The 23,030-nt window shown below is 46.4% G+C and overlaps 1 protein-coding gene across 1 annotated transcript; it reads left to right on the forward strand.

Annotated features, from left to right (window-relative positions):
• The first annotated feature begins 1,477 nt into the window (after window positions 1-1,477).
• Window positions 1,478-22,901, forward strand: LOC128468026 (polyamine-modulated factor 1-binding protein 1-like). The gene is made up of 38 exons (XM_053449797.1): window positions 1,478-1,518; window positions 2,115-2,235; window positions 2,991-3,137; window positions 3,332-3,412; window positions 3,665-3,748; window positions 3,836-3,982; window positions 4,195-4,278; window positions 4,361-4,522; window positions 5,026-5,214; window positions 5,335-5,493; window positions 5,619-5,702; window positions 5,866-6,012; window positions 6,161-6,307; window positions 10,855-11,034; window positions 11,118-11,201; window positions 11,372-11,539; window positions 11,669-11,752; window positions 11,903-12,070; window positions 12,157-12,378; window positions 12,471-12,701; window positions 16,270-16,504; window positions 17,133-17,251; window positions 17,335-17,461; window positions 17,541-17,698; window positions 17,967-18,213; window positions 18,321-18,510; window positions 18,993-19,146; window positions 19,226-19,393; window positions 19,469-19,636; window positions 19,767-19,934; window positions 20,193-20,360; window positions 20,470-20,637; window positions 20,729-20,791; window positions 20,965-21,074; window positions 21,152-21,226; window positions 21,734-21,827; window positions 22,425-22,489; window positions 22,570-22,901. Exons 1-38 carry the CDS (start codon window positions 1,478-1,480, stop codon window positions 22,640-22,642), a joined length of 5,280 nt encoding a protein of 1,759 aa, XP_053305772.1. The 3' UTR covers window positions 22,643-22,901.
• The last annotated feature ends 129 nt before the right edge of the window (window positions 22,902-23,030 follow it).

Here is a 23,030-nt window from a genome sequence, read left to right on the forward strand (position 1 = left end):
CCCCTCCCCCTGAGACAAATGGGAGTCTTTCTGAACTTATACCAAACCTCTCCTCCTCAACCAACCCCCCGTGACACCCTGCAATTAAGTCAAATAATCCCAAGTGACAGAGAATGCCTCTTACGATGAAATAATTATGAAGCGTGCGCTCTCGCACCCCCCTCTCCGTATGCATACTGGCGTAAACCGCCTTATCCCCCCCAAACCTCAGGCTCCCTTGCCACGTCTGATGTCTATGTTTGGCACATGCCACCTTAGCTTGGATAAAGCCACCCCGATGCCCCTCCTTTCCCGTGCCAGCTTTCCTCTCCAGTCTCCATCGACGGCTCGGGTCCTTTCCATTCTGAGAAGGCCTTCAAGAACTGGCATCAACCCCTCCAGCACTGAACCGGTTAATTAACAGCACAGTTAGCCATGCAAATGCCGTCTTTGTTTGGAGGCTCTTCTCTAGAAGTGTTTATTTAGCGGAGGGGCTTGTGTCTGCCAGCTGAGGGACAGTAGAGAAATACCATCATCACCCTATCTGTCCTGCACCTTCCTCCTGCCTGAAAGGATAAAGCAGGGAGAATACAAAGTGCAAATCACTTGGCATTTGCATAATGTCTCCTGCCTTGAATATGCAGATTAGCTGTATAATTTATGAGTGCTGGTGTCTGGAAGTGTTTTTTTCTTCTGTCAGGAGGTTTGGAGTACTCTCTCTACCAGCTCAGCGCAGACTCCCGCGACCTCCCTCTTCATTTTACAGATCTATGGCTCCATGTCTGTCACTCTCATTTCCTAGGATTTCCTCCCTTATTTGCCTTTTGTTCTTTTCATAAATTCAGCACACTCTTTGCTTTTCTACGCGAACGCTTCTGTAGAGGTTAGATGCGGGAACGATAGGATTTTAGTTCAAACGAGATGTTTGTTGGCTAATTGAGCGGCATTACGGCGCAAGCTTCAAGACTGCACGGCTCTCTTCTTCAGGCGCGTTAGGTAATTAAAGCTAATATATTGTATCATTCTTAAAACGAATCGGAGGAGACTGTCTGTGCTGAATGGTCACATCTCACACTCACAATCGTGGAAAGTTTTATATACAGTTTATAGTAGATGTTATTCTATAGCTTGCCATACAAATACTTAGGGGGCTTTTAAAGCTTCTAATACAATCAGATGAGCCAGACTAGGTGTCATCTTTACCGATTTCCCACAAGGAAACTTTTTCTTCCACACTAGAACATTTCTGGATACATTGTTAACATTTTGACTATGTGTTTGTCTAAAAGGGCAACATTTGTTGAAGCACAGTAGAATGTTCTGTACATGTACATGTAGAATGTAGAATGTACATGGTATTATATGACCTGGTAATAGAATTGGTCGGTTTTGTAGCGAGTTTGCATTTATCAAACAAAAAGACAGCCAAAAGGGTATCTGCACCATCTGTCCCTTCTTCTGTCGAAGACACTGGACCGTCTTGTTTCCTTGTTGGATTATGCCTTGTTATACCTTTAGGGAGCATGAGCTATCAGACCAGTACAAATGTAGGAAAGTTTTAGAGAGAAGAACTGGAAGCCTGCGTGTCTTCTCGTTGTATACAGATCTGTATAGTTGTAGGTGCTCGTAGCGTTGCTCCTCACAGTTAGCAGAAGCTGGTTTGGTTCTTGTGTGGTCAAGGAGAAGGGAGCCCAGTTTAGTTCATGGAAGTAATATTTTGTGCTGTCAGTATGCATGCTATTCCATGCATCCACAGCTTCTTCTAGAAAGTAGTATCCCCCCTATGTCATCTACAATTCTGTTCTTCTTTCCTTATTTCATTGTTGCATCGGTACTAATCTGTTTCGGAGAGGACATTGTGTGAAGTGATACAGCGGGAGATGTAATGTCACTGGGCGGTCAAATGAATTATATAATATGGTGAAGCAAATTAATTTTCTTCATGTTTACATTCAGATTGGTTTACTGTTCTTCCAAATCATCATACAGAGACAAGGGTTTCTCTATTGTTCCGTGTCTTCGTCCATCTACGATATATCTTAATTACCTTTATAATGCTGATGTCAATATGTTTGCATTCTTACGTAAGTATATTGTATCTCGGCTGAGACGTGTCATTTTTCTGGTTGTTCCAGGGGATCTGGGCGAGAGCTGGAAGAGATGAGGGAGCTTGTGATGAGCAAGGAACAGCTGGTCCAACAGCTACACACCCAGCTGAGAGATGCCATCCACAGCCAGGAGATGAGCCGCATCGAGGTGAGATGTTTGTGAGTGCGTGCTCACGCGACCATTGTATCGTAATGAGTTTAAACTTTAGCCCAGTTTGTAGATAATAGCTTCTGATGACCTTGTGATGCAGATTAGAGTGGCTTAGGTGTAGACTGCGTGCAGCTTGCTGATAGGAAATGGAAAGTGAGTTATCATTCATGTAAGGTGGCATTTTACAGTGTATTAGCTAGTAATTGATACGATTATATTGATTATGTTATAAGGCAAGCCTGTGATATCCCCTGCCATTAATCTGAAGCTTTCATTGTGAGCAGCTGGGAGAGAGAGGAAGATTTACTGGCACATACTTGCGTGATCACCCTGCACTGTCCTCCAAGCCCATGACACTATAATACATGTGCCTGGCAGCACCCCACAGATCACAGAGCACTGGAATCTATCATGACAAACTGCAGCCACCTGACGGATGCCTGAGTAATGGACTCGGAGTACATTAGCGAGCCCCAGAATAACGCAGGCTGTTGCCTATGGCTCCTAATGCAGATCACTCATAGTGTCCTCAAATTCATTAGCTGCTGCCTGGACTTGGCTCTCGTACAGGTGGAAAGCAGCCCTGGCTGAGAGCCTTATAGTTAGAGTTGTTTGTGTGTTGTACTTATTCCTGGTCAATTTCTTCCAAGCATGCTCAGCCATCTTGCTTTCTTGTTCACTGTGTTTCCAGTTCTTAAACCGGTAGACCGTACTGTCTTTATAAACATTTGTTGGTTACGTTTACCGGGCAGATTCTTGAGAAGGACACAAGGCTTCAGGAGCTCCAAGGAACCATAACAGAGCTTCATCAAGAGATTTCACTCAAAGATTCCAAGGCAGTTATCCATCTGCAGGAGAAACATCACCTGGAGAACCAGCTCAAGGCCGTGACACAGGCGGTAAGGGGCGACATTTTCCTTAATTTGTGAGCGTAATTGGATGCATGTCAGCGTGCTGTGTGTCCTGTGGCGTCTGTGTTTGTGCGTCACTCACTCTGCAGGGTATCTGTGCAGCGTATCTGACTCATTTCTCTGTACTTGTTTTCTAAACTTCTTTTAATGCAGTTTATATTTGGTTAAATGTCTCTCCGCAGGCTGCCGGTAACCGCGGAGACCCTTTTCTGATAGGTTCACACTCTTCTGTGTCTAAAACAAACGAGATTCTAAAAACCGAGGTATGTATTTAGTAAGCAAAGAAGTTCTTCTTTAATGGACTTGGAATGGGTCATTTTGGAGAAAAGCATGTATTGGCTGATAACTAGTATGCAGCTGTAAAGTGCAGTGTTTGTTTCAGATATCAGTGTTTGTGGGCAGAATTGTGTCACAATTATGTTATATTTGTTCCCCCTGTTTGTAAATGATCAAATAAGGAATCTGTATCGAAGGGCCAGCCTAATTCTGTTCTCTTTCTTGTCTTGCTTCCTCAGCTGGAGCGGAGAGATGCAGAACTAAGGCATGCCCAGAGTGAACTCCTCAGTGCGCAGAACAGCAGAGATGTTCTTTCCTCCGAGGTAGGGAAAGATTCCCATTTCCATGGCCTGAAATGTCCTGCCGAGCCCCCCGCAGGTAACTTACTGATACTTTGTCTGTATTCGAAGCTGGATTCCCAGGAGCAGCAGGTGTACAGGCTGCAGCGGGAGCTTCAGGAGAGACAGGGAGAGCTGGAGCAGAGACATAGTCGAATACAACAACTCCACCATGACCTGCAGACCTGTTCGGCCCAAAGAGAAGAGGCCCACAGGCAGGCAAGAGACCCACTGCTATCCTGTATAACAGTATTATGAATGCATACATGTGCTCAGTAGCTGTAGACACGGTGGATCTTTAACTTAAGCCATCTGTCCTTTAAGTGATGGCCTTTTTTATACAGTCCATAACTAATTTCTAGTAAGTGCAGATATAGTTATCCCACGTTATCTGCTTCTCCATCGTGATGTTCTAAATCTCCTGTCCCCAGCTCTCTGAATGCAACCTACGCCTCTCTCAGCTGGAAGGAGAAAACTTTGCCCTCAAAATATGTAATCGAGAGCAGGAAGCAGAGGTAAAAATGCTGCGTCTGTACATCAATGTATCGCCTGCTCAGTCACTGCTCCTGTGGTTAACAATGGGTTTCTTCTTGGCAGATAGAGAAACTGAGAGGAGAGTCGTTGTGTTTGCGTAGAGGAGAGGACATAGAGCCGGCATGGGATCTGGAACAGAGACTTTCTGAGGCAGAGGGCTTCAAGCGGGAGAACGAGGAGACGGTTCACAGACTGAGAGCAGAGCTGAAGGAGGCCACTATTACTGTAAGATGTGTGCAGATGTAATGGTTTGTGTTGGGTCATAGCTGCAAGCATGCTGTTATGAGGGAGAGGTGTGTAACTGTTCTTATGTGCGGTTGTTTGGGACGTGTGAGCATTCTCAAGAACCAGAATGCTGAAAGAAACTGATCTTTTTTGGTAGCTTGATGCTTTATCTGCCCTTCAAACCTTCTCCATCCTGGGGTGTCCTCCAAGCAGCCGGCTTAGTTTTTTAACCAGAAAGTTTCAAGGCACGTCTGGACTTTCAAAAACTCCAAAATATCCTCATCATAACTAGGACCGTTACGGTGTCTTTGCAGGGAAATATTTTTAGCACAGTTTTACCTTTTTTTGGGACCCCCACTCCCGAATTGCAGTTTATCTGCTGATTGTAAATCATAATGAAAACGATCTATTGGCATGTGCATATAGCTTTATAAACACACCTTTCATTCTATTTAGTTCTCTGGTATTGATGCTTAATATTGGTATTATGTTGCTCCTTGTAGGTGGGGGTCATGCAGGGGCAGCTGCAAAAAGCACAGATGGAAGCAGCTACCCTGCGTGGTAGGTACAGTAGCTGTCAAAAGGAAGCCATGGAGCTACAAGAACAGGTCCTGAAGCAGGAGAGGAGAATCATAGATTTGCAAAGAGAGAATCGGAACACATTGGAGAGTCTTCGTAGCGCCAGGGAACAGGTAAGCTCTAAAGGGGCGGTTTGGAAGAAACCTGTATACTGGGGACCAAAAAAAGGAATTATCGATGATTCTCTCATGCCTGGAAATAATCAAAAGACTAATGTTGTGGTGCTTCCACAGTTAGTCCACCAAGAAGAGTGTCTGCAGGAGCTGCAGGAGGAAAGAGCACGTCTTCACGAGCATTGCCAACAACTGGAGCAGGAGACTGGATCCCTGCACGCAGAACTGGAGACGCAGAGCTTAGTTCTGAATGAACAGAGCGGCATCACTGCCAGTAAGGTAAGAAACCTCACCTAATTATCAATTACTAGCTTAGCGGCTCCTAAAATTGCACCCATGAAACCTCGACACATTAGCTAGGCCCTTACACACATGATCTCAATGTGTCATCTCCTGTATTGCAGCTGAACCAAAAGGAGCAGCAAGCCGATCGTTTGCGGCGTGAGATGCAGGCTTTGCATGGGCAGGTCCAGTATGCAGAGGAGAAGGTACACAAAATCTAAAAGTATTTTAGTTTTAGTCATCCACGTGTGTAACTCTCTATCCTGTAGCTCGATTGTTTACATATTTAGGCCAATAGTATAAGAAGTTTGATTTCGGGGATCCAGCTGCCTCGTAATGCTACAGCCCTTCACTTTACATACTTTACAGGCCCGACAGCAGGAAGCCACGATACGCAACCTCAACGAGAAGCTGTCATCGTGTCACACCGAGAAGACGTCTCTCTTCGATACAGTCCAAACGCTGGAAAGAGAGCTCAGTGATTCCAACGGCCGGAGAGCGGCTATGGAGCGAGAGGTATGCTTGGAGCTCAGTGTTTTCACTCCTTTTACCAAAGTATGAACGTTAGCGAGTAAACCCTCCCGCGAGCTCGGAAGTTAATGAATATTATACGTGGGGTTGGAGCCTCTGTTACTATGTAAAGATGTCTGCGTTGTTTCATCAGATACATTTGCAAAGTGAAGCTGTGGAGAAACTGAAGGCAGAGCTGACAGTCTGTCAGACAGCGCGAGATGTCGCTTGTGAGAAGAGTACCTGGCTCCAGGAGGAAAGAGACACCCTGCGGAACAAAGCTAATGAGCTCCAGAAAGAGGTACGACCATTTCCGTATCTTTGGGATAGTCTACAGGCACCTGAATCACGGGGCCCTGGTGCAAAAATTGCCCCGGGGCCCCCCAACCTCAACAGCTAGTCTGTGCCATCATTGCCCCCACGCAACTGGTCTGTGCCTTCTTTGCCCCTTGCCCCCTCTTCCAACACACAACATATGTAAACACACAAATCACACACCTACAAGTACACATCCCTGCTCACACACACACATTCACATCCCTGCTCACAAACACACACATATACACGTTCACATCCCTGCTCACACACAGGTACACATCCCTCTCACACACACATCCACAAGTACACATCCCTGCTCACACACACACACACACGTTCACATCCCTGCTCACACACAAGTACACATCCCTGCTCATACACACACACGTTCACATCCCTGCTCACACACAAATACACATCCCTGCTCACACACAAGTACACATCCCTCTCACACACAAGTACACATCCCTCTCACACACACACAAAAGTACACATCCCTGCTCACACACACATACATGTTCACATCCCTGCTCACACACAAATACACATCCCTCTCACACACACACAAAAGTACACATCCCTGCCCACACGCACACCCACAAGTACACATCCATGCTCAAACACACACACGAGTACACACCCCTCTCACACACACATCCACAAGTACACATCTCTGCTCACACACACCCCTGCTTACACATACACACAAATACACATCCCTTCTGAATCACACACACAACTACACATCCCAGCTCACACACACACATACAAGTGCACATCCCTGCTCACACACACACAGGCACACATCCCTGCTGATACACTCACACACACAAGTACACATCCCAGCTCACACACACAAGTACAAATCTAAACTCACAAACACGTACACGTCCCTGCTCACACACATACGAGTACACATCCTTTCTGAAACAGACACACACAAGCAAGTACACATCCCTTCTGAACCACACACACAAGTACACATCCCTGCTCTCACACACACACACAAGTACACATCCTTTCTCACACACACATGTGCACATCCCTGCTCACACACACACAAGTACACATCCATGCTCTCTGCCACACACAAGTACATATCCCTTCTGAAACACAGAAAAGGGCATACCCTTGCTCACGCACACACACACACAGATGTATACATCCATTCTCAAACACACATACATATCCCTGCTCACACACACACACACACACATCCCTACTCACACACACACAGTCAAGTACACATCTGTGCTCACACACAAGTACACATCCCTGGTCAAACACACACACACAAGTACACGTTATTGCTCACACACACAGATGTATACATCCCGTCTCACACACACGCATACACGTCCCTGCTCACACACACACACAAGTACACATCCCTGCTCATACACACAAAGTACATATCCAAGGTCTGTCACACACACAAAGTACATATCCATGGTCTGTCACACGCACAATTACACCTCCCTGCTTATGTACACACAAGTGCACATCCCTCCTCAAACAAACACACACAAGTACACATCCATGCTCTCTCACACACAAATCCCTGCTCAAACACAAGTACACATCCTTGCCCTCACACACACCAGTACACATCCCTGCTCACAACCACACACAAGTACAAATCCCTGCTCGCACACATGTACACCTCCCTACTCAAACATTAACACAAGTACACATCTATGCTGAAACACACACAAGTACACATCCCTGCTCTCACACACACACCAGTAGGCATTCCTACTCACACACACTAGTGCACACCCCTGCTCACACACACGCACATATCTCTGCTAATACACACACACACACAAAGTACACCTCCCTGCTCACGTACACACACACAACTACACATCCTTGCTCGCACACACACCAGTACACATTCCTGCTCACACACACAAGTAAATATCTCTGCCCACACGCACACAATTACACATCCCTGCTCACACACAAGTACACACATTCCTCAAACATACACACAAGTACACATCCTTGCTGAAACACACATAAGTACACATCCCTACTCACACACACACAAGTAAACATCCCTGCTCACCAACACACACAAGTACACATCCCTGCTCACACACTAGTAAACATCCCTGCTCACACACTAGTAAACATTCCTGCTCACACACACAAGTGCACACCCCTGCTCACACACGCACACATCCATGCCCACCCACACAAGTACAAAACCCTGCTAACCCACACACAAGTACACATCCCTGCTCACAAATACACACAAGTACACACCCCTGCCCACACATACATCCACAAGTACACATCCATGCTCAAACACACACAAGTACACATCCCTACTCTCACACACACACAAGTACACATCCCTGCTCACACACACATCCACAAGTACACATCCCTGCTCACACACACCCCTGCTTACACATACACACAAATACACATCTCTTCTGAATCACACACACAAGTACAAATCCATGCTCTAACATACATACACAACTATACATCCCTGCTCACACACACATACAAGTACACATCCCTGATCTCACACACACAGGCACACATCCCTGCTGACACACTCACACACACAAGTACACATTCCAGCTCACACACACAAGTACAAATCTAAACTCACAAACACGTACACGTCCCTGCTCACACACGTACAAGTACACATCCTTTCTGAAACAGACACACACAAACAAGTACACATCCCTTCTGAACCACACACACACGAGTACACATCCTTTCTCACACATACATGTGCACATCCCTGCTCTCACACACACAAGTACACATCCCTGCTCACGCACAAGTACACATCCCTGGTCACACACACACAAGTACACGTTATTGCTCACGCACACACACACAGATGTATACATCCCGTCTCACACACACGCATACACATCCCTGCTCACACACACATACAAGTACACATCCCTGCTCACACACACAGAAGTACACCTCCCTGCTTATGTACACACACAAGTGCACATCCCTCCTCAAACAAACACACACAAGTACACATCCATGTTCTCTCACACACACAAGTACACATCCCAGCTCACACACACACAAGTACACCTCCCTTCTCTCACACACACAAATCCCTGCTCAAACACAAGTACACCTCCTTGATCGCACACACACACACACACACAAGTACACATCCCGGCTCTCACACACACCAGTACACATCCCTGCTAACAACCACACATACAAGTACAAATCCCTGCTCAAACACACGTGTACACCTCCCTACTCAAACATTAACACAAGTACACATCCATGCCCTCTCAGACACACACACAAGTACAAATCCCTCTCACACACACATCCACAAGTACACATTCATGCTCAAACACACACACAAGTACAAATCCATGCTCTCACACACAAAGTACACACCCCTGCTCACAAACATACACAAGTACTCATCCTTGCTCTCACACACACACACACACAATTACACATCAATGCTTACACACACACAAGTACACACCCCTGCTCACACACACACACACACACACACACACAAGTACACACCCCTGCTCACACACACACACAAAGTACACACCTCTGCTCACACACACATCCACAAGTACACGTCCCTGCTCACACACACAAGTACACATCCATATTCAAACACACACACACAAGTACAAATCCATGCTCTCACACACCCACACAAGTACACACCCCTGCTCACAAGTACTCATCCTTGCTCTCACACACACACACATACAATTACACATCCCTGCTCACAAATACACACAAGTACACACCCCTGATCACACACACACACACTCACGTACACATCCCTCTCACACACACACAAAAGTACACATTCCTGCTCTCACACACACGTTCACATCCCTCTCACACACACACACACAAAAGTACACATCCCTGCTTATACACACACACACACGTTCACATCCCTGCTCACACACAAGTACACATCCCTCTCACACACATCCACAAGTGCACATCCCTGCTCACACACACACACAAAAGTACACATCCCTCTCACACACACATCCACAAGTACACATCCCTGCTCACACACACAAATGTTCACATCCCTGCTCACACACAAGTACACATCCCTCTCACACACACACACGTACGCATCACTGCTCATACACAGAAATACACATCCATTATCACACACACATCTTTGCCATCACACACATACAAGTACATACAAACACATATACAAATGTCCCACTTACCTTTCACCACCACTGCAGCCTTCTCTCTGGCGGTGTGCCTGAAGGGAAGAAGAGTTCGCATTGGGCCCGCTAGAGGTACGGACCTCTTCGCAGCTGCGACCCCTGTAGTTACACCAGTGACCTGCACATTCTCCTGCCTACTGTCATCGTCATGTTCCTGCCTTCTCCGTCCATTCCATGTTACCCTTTAACACCCTATGCCTGCCTTCTTTTGTGTCACCTTGTGCCGTTACTTAAATATAGCTTTATGATTTGTTGTCATGTCAGCCATTAAGCCCTGTATATTCTTTACATATAGCTATCACATGCTGAGCAGCAAGTAAGCTCCACGCTCCAGGAGGTAGAGTCTCAGAGACTTGATGCCAGCAGGAAAGAGACAGAGCTCCAGGCTGTGAGACAAGAGCTTCATATAGCTCAGGGTAATCTGGAAAGTGCTGCAAAGGAGAAAGAAGCCTGCCTACAGGAGGCTCATGAACAGGTAATGTCCGTGTACATATATGCAAATGTGCTGAGGCAGGAGAGAACGTACCAAACTGAATTCCGTTATCTGTCTGCCCTCAGACGCAGCAGAGGGATAAAACCATTGCATCTCTACAGTATGAACTGAGCTCCCTGAACGAACAATATGAATCCTGCACGGCACAGGTGAGGCAGTCTAAGGAAGCTCATAGGCACGTGTATAGGTGGCATTTGCAATGGATCCTTTAGGGTCGATATGCCAGGCTGGTAGTTATCTGGGAATCTCATTCTTTTGAGAAAAAGTGTTATGGTTCCCAAGGGCATTTGTCCATTATTTCTAACGTCCTCGTTTGCAGATGTTAAAGTGCCAGGAGCTGATGGAAAAGCATAAAGTACAGCTGTCAGACACGGCTGAGGAGCAGGCTGCTGCAGCACAAAAGATATCCGTACTAAGCACCAATAATGAGAGACTGGAGATGGATCTCAGAATACTCACCGAGAAACACAAAGCTGCACAGAAAGAGGTGTGTAGAGCATTAGGGCAGGCTTTACAACGGTCCCTATGTATCACACCCCTGACACTGGTCTGATGAATGGCCGCTAGCCCTCTGCTGCTGTCACTAATGAACCTTCTCACCTACTTTTATCTCCAGGTGTCTAAGAGGGATCAGATGCTAATAAACCTTCGCGCCGACCTCACCACTAGAGAACAGGAGCTGCAGGATGCACACAGAGAGGTTGGAATGTACAACATGTTATGGGAATAAAAACACGGGAGTAAAAATGTTTGCGTCTGTTTCTTGCATGGGCGTGAAGGGGTTCTGCCTGCATTTCCTGCTGTGGTTGGTGTAGGTAATTTATTACCAAACAATCGTTGTGTTTTGTAGATCAATAAGCGTGAAGAAGAACTGAGCAGCACACGTATGAAACTCAAGAATCTGCAAAGTGATCTTCAAAGCTTGCAGGAGATGTGCACAGAGCATGAAATGACATCATCTGAAAAGGAGAAAAGAATTAGTGGACTGCAACAGGAATGCACTGCAAGCCATGCAGAAGTAGGATGGGGCTGGAAGCCGTCTGAGTGTACTTACTTAAGAGTGACAAGGAGACTTAGTCGTAACCCTCGCTTTCCTTCTAACAGGTGCAGCGACTGAAGCAAGAGCTTGTAAGTCTGAGGCAGACGCAGCAGGCTGATAGCGAACGCATGCAAAACAATTCTTCCAGGCTGCAGGAGAAGTTGGAGTCTGTCACCAGGAGGCAGAAGGAGCAAGAAGCAGAGCTGCAGCATTCCAAGTTGAGAGTGGAGAGAGTGTCGCAGGATCTGAGCCTTGCACAGCAGCTGCAACTACAGCTGGAGGAACAGGTGACAGAGTACTCTCGCAGTATATCTGAGCCCTCTATATCTCCGATGGCACCCGCCCATGTGACTGATTTTCGTATCTGTCCTTATCCCAGGTATCACAGCGGGATGCTGAGCTGCTTCAGCGAAGTGAGGAGCTTCAGCGCCTGCAGACACGTTTGTGGGAAGCAGAAGAGAGGGCAGTGAGCGCAGAGAGTCAAAGTAGTTCCTCGCTGAGCAGTATGGAGCTTTACCGCAGCAAATATCAGGCATGTCTGAGCCGTGCGGGGGATCTGGAAGCCAACCTGAGACAACTGGAGGATGAAAACCGAGAGATGAAGCAAGAGGTGTATATAAAAAAATAATAATAATAATAATAAAGAAGATAATAATTGAAAAAACACAACCTTCTATCCCATTCCCCTAGATCTACATGTAAAAAGTATAACCCCCTGCCCTCGTTCACTAACCCCATTATTAAGCCACAACTCTAAAAATGACTACTCTATAGTGTAGAAGAAATTCTAAGAAAATTTGTCAAAAATATATATATTTATATTTTGTAGGTTTTTTACATACTAGCACTCACAATTATTTATTTTTGCATGTGGTGTGTATATGGTTTCAAATGAAATCCCTATTTATTGATTCTGAACAAAAAGATGTGTCATTTGTATGGGTTCATCATGAAAAGGGAATCTTAAACCCACATAAGGTAAAAATGGCGAAAAAGCGCTGGGACATAAGCAGGCCTGGATTGGCCATCGGGCACACCGGGCATTTGCCCGGTGGGCCGGGGCAGGGCCGGATTGATTTAGTGTCTAATGGAGCTGCAGCGTGTACATCATCAGTTGAGGTAAGGGGGTGAGGGAGGCTGTATGGAGTATGTGAGATTGAATGAAAGAGTGAATTTATGAGTATCTGTGAAGGAGTGAGTTAATTAATGTTTGTGAATGAGTATATGTAAATGAGTATCTGAATGAGGGAATGTATGAATGAATATCTGAATGAGTGATTGATTATGTGTGAATTAGTGAATAAATATTTGTGAACGAGTAAATGAATACCGTATTTGCTTGATATAAGACGACCCTGATTATAAGACGACCCTCCAAATCTGAATATTAATTTCGGAAAAAAAGAAAAAGCCTGAATATAAGATGACCCTAGATGAAAAAAGTTTTACCAGTCAGTGTTAATTCATCTAAACAATTTGTTTTTTAATAAAAGCTATGATTGAGTAAAATATTTTGATAATATTTCCTTCTATTTTCCAACCTGACCCCCCCAGTTATGCACATCTGCCCCAGAAATGCCTTATACCCCCCTATATGCCATTGTGCCCCATGATATTCCTTTTGACCCCCTATGTGCCACTCTGCCTCCAGAAATGCCTTATACCCCTGTATGCCACTCTGGCATTTAGAGGGTTAAAAGGCATATTATGGGGAAGAGTGGCTTATAGGGAGGTTTAAGGCATGCAGGAGGCAGATTTGCGTATAGAGGGTTAAAAAGGCATTTCTGGAGGTAGAGTGGCATTAAGGGGGTTAAAAGGCATTTCACAGAGCACTCTGCCTCCAGAAATGCCTTATGCCCCCCCATTTAACCCCCCCCCCAATTTACCGGTGCTTCTGACTTCCCTGTCATGTAGCCGGGGCAGCGTGTAGATCCCACGCACTTCTGCTGCAGCTGGAAGGAGGCGTGGCTAGCAGCGGGGGTTGACTGCATCCATTGCGCAGACCTTCCCCGACTGTCACCGGTGAGGGGAACTCTGATCTCTGACAGCGGGGGAAGGTCTGCGCGATGGATGCAGACAACCCCCGCTGCTAGCCACACCTCCTTCCCGCTGCAGCGAAAGTTGTCTACGTGAATCGCGTTGATATCTACACGCTGCCCCAGCTACACACTGGGGTCTCAGAAGTACCGGTAAGTGGGGTGGGGTGGGATGGGGAGACAGGAGGATCCAATTCCCCTGCAGCTGCGGGAGATCTGGGTCTTAGTTGTCTCATAGTCAGAGCTATTTGAGGTCTGATTATAAGACTACCCCGATTATATGACGAGGGGTATTTTTCAGAGCATTTGCTCTGAACAAAACTTTGTCTTATAATTGAGCAAATACGGTATGTGTGTGATAGCATGGATGCGTAAGGGGGGGGGGAGATGCCACAGGCAGGCTGTTGTGGTGGCAAAGTGCCACAGGCAGGTTGAGTGAAACTGTCCGTGGAAACCCTCCGGATGTGGGTGTCAGTGTGGCAAAGCCTGTCCTGGTGTTTGTGATTGGGTGTGTGTGTGTGGGTGTGTGTGTGTGTGTGGGTGTGTGTGTGTGTTTTGGGGTATGTCAGTTTAGCGATTATTCTCTGTTCCTGTGAATAGTGTACTCATGTAAACTATATATTGTTTTTTCAAGGAGAGATAGAGCTTTCGTTTGATACCATAGTTGGATGATTAGCTGAAAATTTAGAATGAGAAATTTAGTAAAAACTAGCGAAGATTAGGAAAATAAACTAATTTTCTTTTACATTTTCCCTCTGAATCCTCACAAGATTAGGTAAAGTGATGGAAAATCCCCTCCAAGTTTATCAATTCAGGTGTCCTGATTTCAGAAATACCTAATTTATTTAGATTTTCCAGACTTTCCCAGCACCAGGGAGCATACTATAAGGTGTACAATTTTGAATAATTTTTATGCCTATGGCTTAATGGGTTTGGGAGTTGTGAACGGGGGCAGGAGGGTTATACTGGCTAGATGTTATGTTAGGGCAATGGGATGTAAGGTTTTTTTAAGAATTTTGTTATTATTTTTTATCACAGTGACATCACAGCTCACATAATATTTTTTTTTGTATTATTTATATTATTATTTTAATGATTTATTTAATATTATTTTTTAAATTAATTAACTTTTTTTTTCAGCTTTTCACTTACAGGACGGGAGGGGGAGTGAGAGAGATGGTTTCTCACTCCCCTCCCCGCGATCCCCCTGCACCGATCACACTGTGATCTCTATGCAGGTCCTCACAGATTCATGGCATTGCATATATATTGCAATATATATATATAATTTATTTATTTATTTTCTCATTCATGCAACAAAAAACAGCACTGACCCGAAAGTCCTGCGTGCTTCCAGGTCAAATGCTGTGAGTTTAGTAAGTGGGCTGATGATGATCAAATCACTCCTAACCAACTGTTTGTTAGTTTAAAGAAACAATCCTGGCTCCTAGATTCACAACAAATTTGTCAAGCCCTGTCCTAATCACAGCTATCGGAACAAACGGCTTCAACACTTCAGAAGCGGATCAACTTATCCTCACCCAAGCTGTCCTCTCCTATCGTCCCACTCCCCTCAACCGCCGGCTAGATTATAAGCTCACAAGAGCAGGGCCCTCTTCTCCTTTGCACCAGTTTGTTCTTGTGTTTGTTTATAAATTGTTCAAATGAATGTAACAGCGCTGCAGAATCAACCGGTGCTTTACAAATAAATGTAATGTATGCTGGTGCTCTATTTGTTGACCCCGGGCCCATAACATGAAGCCATGGCCCAGAGTGATACTTTTTTAGACTGTGTCTGAACATGCAATGTGCCCAAAAATAGCACCATGAAATATGAGGCTGCTATTCAGTTATTTCCACAGCTGCTTTTAACTCCCTGATAGCACAGCAATCGCATACAAACTTTCCATTATAACTAACTCTATAAGATGCAACCTTAACATTAAAATAAATTCGTGCCCGCAATGGTTACTTTGATGCAAAGCCGTCCCTTTTATTCAACAAATATGGTTATAAAACACATTGCTAACAAATATGATGCTCTCTGATACTTAATACATATACAGACGTGTCAGGACATGTTCTATTAGGAATAAACCATTTTAACAGACAGCTGACCCATGGTTGTTTCCCTCTGTTCAGGTGTCTGAGCGGGACTCTCGTCTCTCTGCGCTGCGAGGGGAAGTGCTGCTGCTGCAGCAGGAACTGGAAAGAAAGTGCACAGAGTTAGACGGCTGCGAGGAAGCCATTGATCAGCTCACCCAGGAACTCCAGGCAACGCAGACAGACCTGGCCAACAGCCGTGAGCAGTGTCAGCACAGCGAGGAGGTCGTTCAGGCGGTCCGAGAGCATTCACAAAGACTGCAGAACCAGGCAAGTAGACGCGCTCTTACTACTGTTACAGGGGGTATCTGTTCAGCCTCACCTGCAGGGTTAACTCTATAGGCGTACCATGCGCACCTTCTTAATGGTAATTCCATCGAACCAGCGAAGGAGGTGCGCGGGATGTGGTTTCTCCTAGAAAGACAATGAATACAAACCTGCAGTCGATATGTAAAATCGCAATTGTATAAATTCACTGTTTTATGCACACAATACAACGGCAGAAATGGACCGGAACACTCTGTACGCGAGTCCCACTATAATAGTGCCATCAATGTCACGTCTTACTAAAGCTGGTACACGGCATCCTCTCCGCTCCAGAGGCCAAAGATGCTCCAGTGCCTGCATACACTTGTAACACAGCCAAAATGGGAGCAATGGGGGGAAGGCCTCCCCACTTAAATAGACTAATCGCCTACCCTGCTTTCCTGTAGGCAGGGCAGCAGCAGAATGGTCAGGTGTGACATGATATGAATTGTTATCAGTTATGTTTCACGTATGATAGAAGCTGTAATGCTTCCTCCATCTAACGGGCTCGGGAGATGTAGTGAGGCACAAACACGGCCGCTGAGGACTACGGGTGTGTGAAGTTTGCTCACGGTACTTACTGTTGTGACAGGTAGTGGAGTTGGAAGAGGATCTGGTGAAGCTACAGACAGACTTTGCTTCGTATAAAGCCTCCCACAGACACAGCGACGGAAGCTATGGGGAGCTCGAGAGACTCGTGGCGCAGCTCACGCAGGTCAGTTAAGCGGTCGCACTCTAGAGCTCCTGTATTCTGCCTCTTGTCATTGTGGTACCAGTGATGGCAGTCTGTGTGCGCAGGAACTGGGTCGAGCGGAGGGAGAGGTTCAGCGACAGATGAAGGAGACGGAGCACTGCCAAACACTTCTGAAAGAGCTAAACCTGGATCTAGCAAAAGAGAGAGAGCAGCAAAAGAGCACAATGAAAGGTAAGCGTGTCTGTCCGCAAGCCGGCCCTGCGTGGGACTGTTTACCCTTGCGGTACTTGATGTACGTGTCTCTATACAGACGTGGAGCGACTCGAGCACGAGGTGTTCAGCTTGCGCAGAGACACGGCCCAACAGGTGCAAGACTACAAGCTTTGCGTTTCTGAGCAACAGCAGCAACTCCAGAAACTGCAGGAGGAGCTGCGAGACAGTAATACGCTGACAGCCCACAGAGAGCAGGTGAGAAGAATCAATCCGGTGTGTACAAGCAAGTACACGGCCACTAAAGAGCAGCCGCTCGCCTGCTTTAAAGGCTGCAGACGAGTACATGCAAGCTCCGGGTATAACAACACATTTAGGAGCAAAGAAAGAAACTATCTAATCTCAATTTCAGTTTCTCATTCTGAGCAGGGAACGTGTATTAAATCGGCTAGTTTCATGTTACTGTGTCGCACGCGTTTTCTGGGTAACTTACACAATCTGTTTGCACTTTTCATGTGCGCTGTAGGCCATACAGAAGCGCGACTCACTCCTCCGCCAGTCAGAGGCTGACCTCTTACAGGCCCGAAGCTCGCTCAAGTCTTTGAACCAGGAGATAGAGCGCCGCCAGTCAACCGCCTCTGGAATGGAGAGAAAGCTGCAGGACGCTCAGAGAGAATATGAGCAGAAAGAAACCGAGAACACAACATTAAGGGCTGAGTTACAAGACCTGAGAAATGAGCTGAAAGAGACCTATGTCCTCCATCAAGAAGCAGGTCACTGTCATAAAAAGGACATACACAAGAAGCAGGGCTGGGGAAAATGAGAGAATGAGAACAGGCAGCATACAAGGTTATTGCTAATCGTGTCATTTTGTGTACAGTGCAGGCATTGGCGGGTCAGGAGGAGAAGACGCTCCTGGTGGAGAGTGCCCTGCAGAGCACACAGGATCAGCTGAGTGAGCGCGTGGCAGAAGTTGTCAGACACGAGCAGCTGGTACGCAAAACGGAAAGTGAGATGCGGACTTTGAGAGAGCGAGTGAACAGTAATGATGAAGAACTGGAGCAATGCAGGTGCCGAGTCTGTTTCAATCTCCTCCTCCTGTCACGGCTGCTGCCCTATCCCTTGTATTGAATCTTCCTTCCCATCAGATCTCCTGCAGCCACCTACGCAATCCCCTCCTCATGTCACATTTTTCACCTTTCACACCTGCTATCTCCTGCCGATACTTATAAACTGTCCCATAGCTACCTATACCATGACCTTCCACATTCACCAACACTATTGCACCTTTCACCACTGCCGCCTGTATGGCATCTTCACTCCGCCTGTACCGTCTCTGATGCTGCGTACACACTCCTATCCTCCTATCTTATCTCCTGCCACTTATTCAATCTTTCATATCAGATCTCCCGCTGCCACCGACAATCTTCTCTTATCTGTCACGGTTGCTATCTGTTCAGTTACCACTGCAGATGTCATCTCTTTCCGCCGGTATCATCTCCCTCTGTGTCCAAGAGCGTCATTCCAACTACCTCTATATACTGTCTTCCAGAATGCTGATCGAACGTCTCAAGTCAGAACTAAGTGACGTAAAGGACAAGTCCAAAGCGTCTGCGCAGGAGGCCTTAAAGTTGCAACACACGGTCAGCAAGATTCAGTTGGAGCAAGCGCGTGAACGGGAGCAACACCAGGCCGTGCAGCAGCAGGTAAACCGCCCCGGGGATAACACACAGTGCAATGAGGGAAACACTGACTGGAGGATAATGTGACACTGGTAACCGATAGTTACAGGAACAGAGCAAAGTCCAGCAGAGCCTAAGACTAGAACTGGAAGAGCAGCAGAACCGTCACGAGGAACTGCTGAGAGAACACCAGAGGAGCAAGGACTGTGAGAGCTCCCTCCAGAGACAGGCGGAGGAGCTGAGCCTGAGAGTGCAGCACTCTGAGCGCTTGGTGAGTATACGCACATTGACAAAGGGGGCTTCTCCTTTATATGAAGGGTCTGTCCTGACATGTGACCTCCGTCAGTTGGCAGAGAGGGACCGAGCGCTGCAGACTCTGCAGAGCAGCTACTCGCAGCTGGAACGCAGATCTCAGAGTGCTCACGACGAAGCCCGGGATAGTGTGGCCCAGTTAGAGGTCACCAAGAGTGCACTGGCGCAGGCACAGAGGAAAATCCAGGCTCAATCGCAAGAGGTAAGTCTTGCGCCGCCGAGAATGCCAGGTTCAAAAGTGAAACTTACAGTGGCTTAGCGTGTGCTGTTCCCTGCACGGAACGCTGGCTGCTCGGTGCCGAGTTTCAATTACACGTCTCATCCTTGTGCAGCTAAAGCACATGGAGAAGCTGTTGTCACGTATGCGCTCAGAGGAAGAAGCGGCACAGAAGATGGCAAGAGGCCGGAGCGAAGACTTGAACGCAGCCCAGGAAAGTCTGCAGGAAATGAGGAGCCAAGTGATAGCCGCTCAGGCCGGGCAGAGAGAAGCTGTAGAGCAGGTAAGGGGTCCCATAGACCACATAACCACATCGAGGTCAAGAGTACAAGAGAGGCTTTTCATGCCACCACTCGGGAACACGGCTGAGATATATTCCACATTCTCTCCTAGATTTAGAAATGCGCATATATTGCATAAGCGGGCGACTCAGGTTCTCGCGATGAGCTTCCGTATTCTCCAGTTTACATTTACTGTAAAATCTTGTTAACAAACCCTTTAGTATCCCTCATTATTTAACTAACATGACATATTTCCACAGCTGGGTGACAGAAGCCGAGAGCTGGCAGCTCTGAGAAGTGAGTTGCAGCGATGCCAGCAGAGGAAGACTGAGCTGGAGAGAGAAGGCGCAGCTCATGACGAAAGAACGCGGCGGCTGAGCAAAGAGGTGGCGGCGTTACATGAGATGCAGAGACAGAAGGAACGCGAGGTAATGGAGTCTCGGATAGAAGACGGGCTGAAAGCATTTATCTAGCTCTCCTTCATGGAGTGGTAAGAGTTTCTCACACCTCACACACCCTGCATTCATCACGTTGCAGATGGAGGCTTGTGAGGGACGCTTGAGAGAAATCTGTAACCAGCAGCAACACTGGCAGAGACTCCACCAGGAGCGTACCCAGGACCTGGGGCAGCGGCAAGATGAGCTCAAGCAACTTCAGGAGCAACTGGCAGCCGTGCAGGAGAAAAGAAAAAATGAATGCAAAGAGGTAAGACGGTGCCAGCGGCAGACAAGCTAAACACAAGCCGATTTCTGCTGCCACGTACGCGCTATAACGCTCACCATGTTTCTTTATACAGAGAGATGCTTTGCAGAATGCAGTGAACCAGCTGAAGCAGAAATATGTGGCAGCAACTAGTGAGGTTTGTGATGGGTATTAGAACGAGGGAAGCACATTTTAGTAAGTGTGGGGTGGAGAGGGCAAGGTGTGGGCACTGGTGCTAGCACTAAACAGGAGATGGGGGGGGCGCCCTATCCATGCAGATCGATTGCCTTCAGGTCTCACACCAGACTGTACTGCTTGTAATCCCTACAGGTGGAGACTCTGAGAACATCTCTGGAAGCGGCGAGGTCAGACTGTCGCCGACTACACCGCGAGAGTGAGCTGGTCGTTTGCAACGTGAACGAATGGGTGAACGAGCAGAAGTAGGTATTCGCTCTCTACAAGCTGTATCAACTGTTTCCTTATCTAAAACAAATAAACCCGTGTTCTTGTGCTACAGAGAAGCCAACAAGACACTGAGTGAGAAAATCCGTGAGCAAAGCAAGCAGATTGTGCATCTGACAACGGAGAAAGAGTAAGTCCTGTTAAAAGCATTTTTTGGTGGATGCCCCCATAAGAAGGTGGCATATGTAACCTCCTCAGACTGAGCGACCGTCGCTAGGCTGTTATTACATGTAACTTGCTATCAGTCAGGGCTACGCTAAGTGGCCCTCCATACATTCCTCACATGTCTGTCAAATCCATTCAGAAAACACTAGCCATCTTCGCATAAATGAAGATACAGAAGAAACTGGTATTACAATACAGCGCTTAGTTCAATAAATATTAACATTAAAGTTTGTTACTCACATGCAGGATCTCCAGTGGAAGGCCGAGTATTGATGTTCATCACATGAGTGCCCGTTGCAGGCAAATAAAACAGACATTGGCACGCAATGCAAATTTACTACAATAAACAATAGCATCAAACATTTTGCAAACTGCGTTCTCTTGTCTCCGGTGAGAGATCTGTCATGTCATCTGGCATTTGGTTTTTCCATTTGTCACTAATGTAACATTGTCGCTGCTTCTGTCCCAACAGCTATTTGCAGGAGGCGATGGAGCAGCTACAGCGAGAGAACAAGCGCCTGAGAAGCCAGGGAGACGAGAGACGCGTAGAGAATGAACGATATAAGGTACATGCTGCGCTGTATACAAATTAACCTATGTGTGTCGAGTTATGGAAGTAGTCTGTGCATTGTCATCACAAAAGGTTTACTAAATACCTTGGCTTTTACAAAAAAATAGTGCTGTGCCTTTCCATCAGAGGTAGATGACACTTTGCTGTTCACAACTTCCCTGAGCCTATGTTATCTTGAAGCGAATACTGCAGACACTAGAAAAACATTTGCACGTAGTTAATGTGTAGAATCAGAACTTTCTGCTATCTACATATAGATCTGACACTCTATTGCATAAAATGTAACTTGGAAAAGAACCAAACACCAAATTACAAATACAAAATCAAGTGTGAAAGTAGAACATGGCTCTAAATCATTTGTGCAAAGATGACCATTTAAGGACTTCAAGTGGAAATTGGGTCTTATCGCCATGGCAGCCATACAGTCATTGTCTGTTGTGTTCTGTTGATTGGATCAATGTTACACACCCCTCTGTGCCACTTGATGCCGGTGGGAGAAATACAAGGTCCCTCTCTGCAAGCGTCTTAATGGCACCACGTTACGTGACAAGCAGATTTAAATACCAACGCTGTGTATTTGTTACCTTCCCAGCTGAGTCTGCGTGCGTCAGATCTGGATCCCGACCGCCCCAGTCAAGGGCATGCGGAGGAAGCCGGGTGAGTGCTGCTCATCGTTTGTGAATTAAACACACCAGACTTGCATGTTCCCGCTACCAACTACTGTTCCGCCTCTTTAGATCGCTGCGTTCTGCACGACGCGCATTCGCCAGCCTCGGAAACTTAAGGACAAAACCGAGGACGGGCCGCTGAACCCAGCTAGCGCAGATGTGGCGGACCAAAGCCCACGTGGTACCTTGTAATCATCGTGGCCGGAAGAGATGCCTGCAGAGCAGGCTTGTTGTGACTGCTTTGCTAATTTGGAGTTCAGCACTAAACAGGACTTGTTCATGTATTTTATTTGAAAGGAGACGTAAACGTCACATCCTACCTTTCAACAAAAATTAACGCTAATTTAGCATGTATGTAACTAGCTGACAGTTTCTACCTTTTCTGTACATATTTTGCATTTGTCAATCAGATATTTATAAGATTTTGAATAAACGATTTTATTTTTAAAAAAAACCTCACAATAATGTCATGGTGCTTCCCTTTTACTTTTAAAACCGTGAATTAACGTATAAAGTCACAGCAGCTGTAA

This window comes from Spea bombifrons, chromosome 10 (genome assembly GCF_027358695.1).
Source record: "Spea bombifrons isolate aSpeBom1 chromosome 10, aSpeBom1.2.pri, whole genome shotgun sequence".
NCBI lineage: Eukaryota > Metazoa > Chordata > Amphibia > Anura > Pelobatidae > Spea > Spea bombifrons.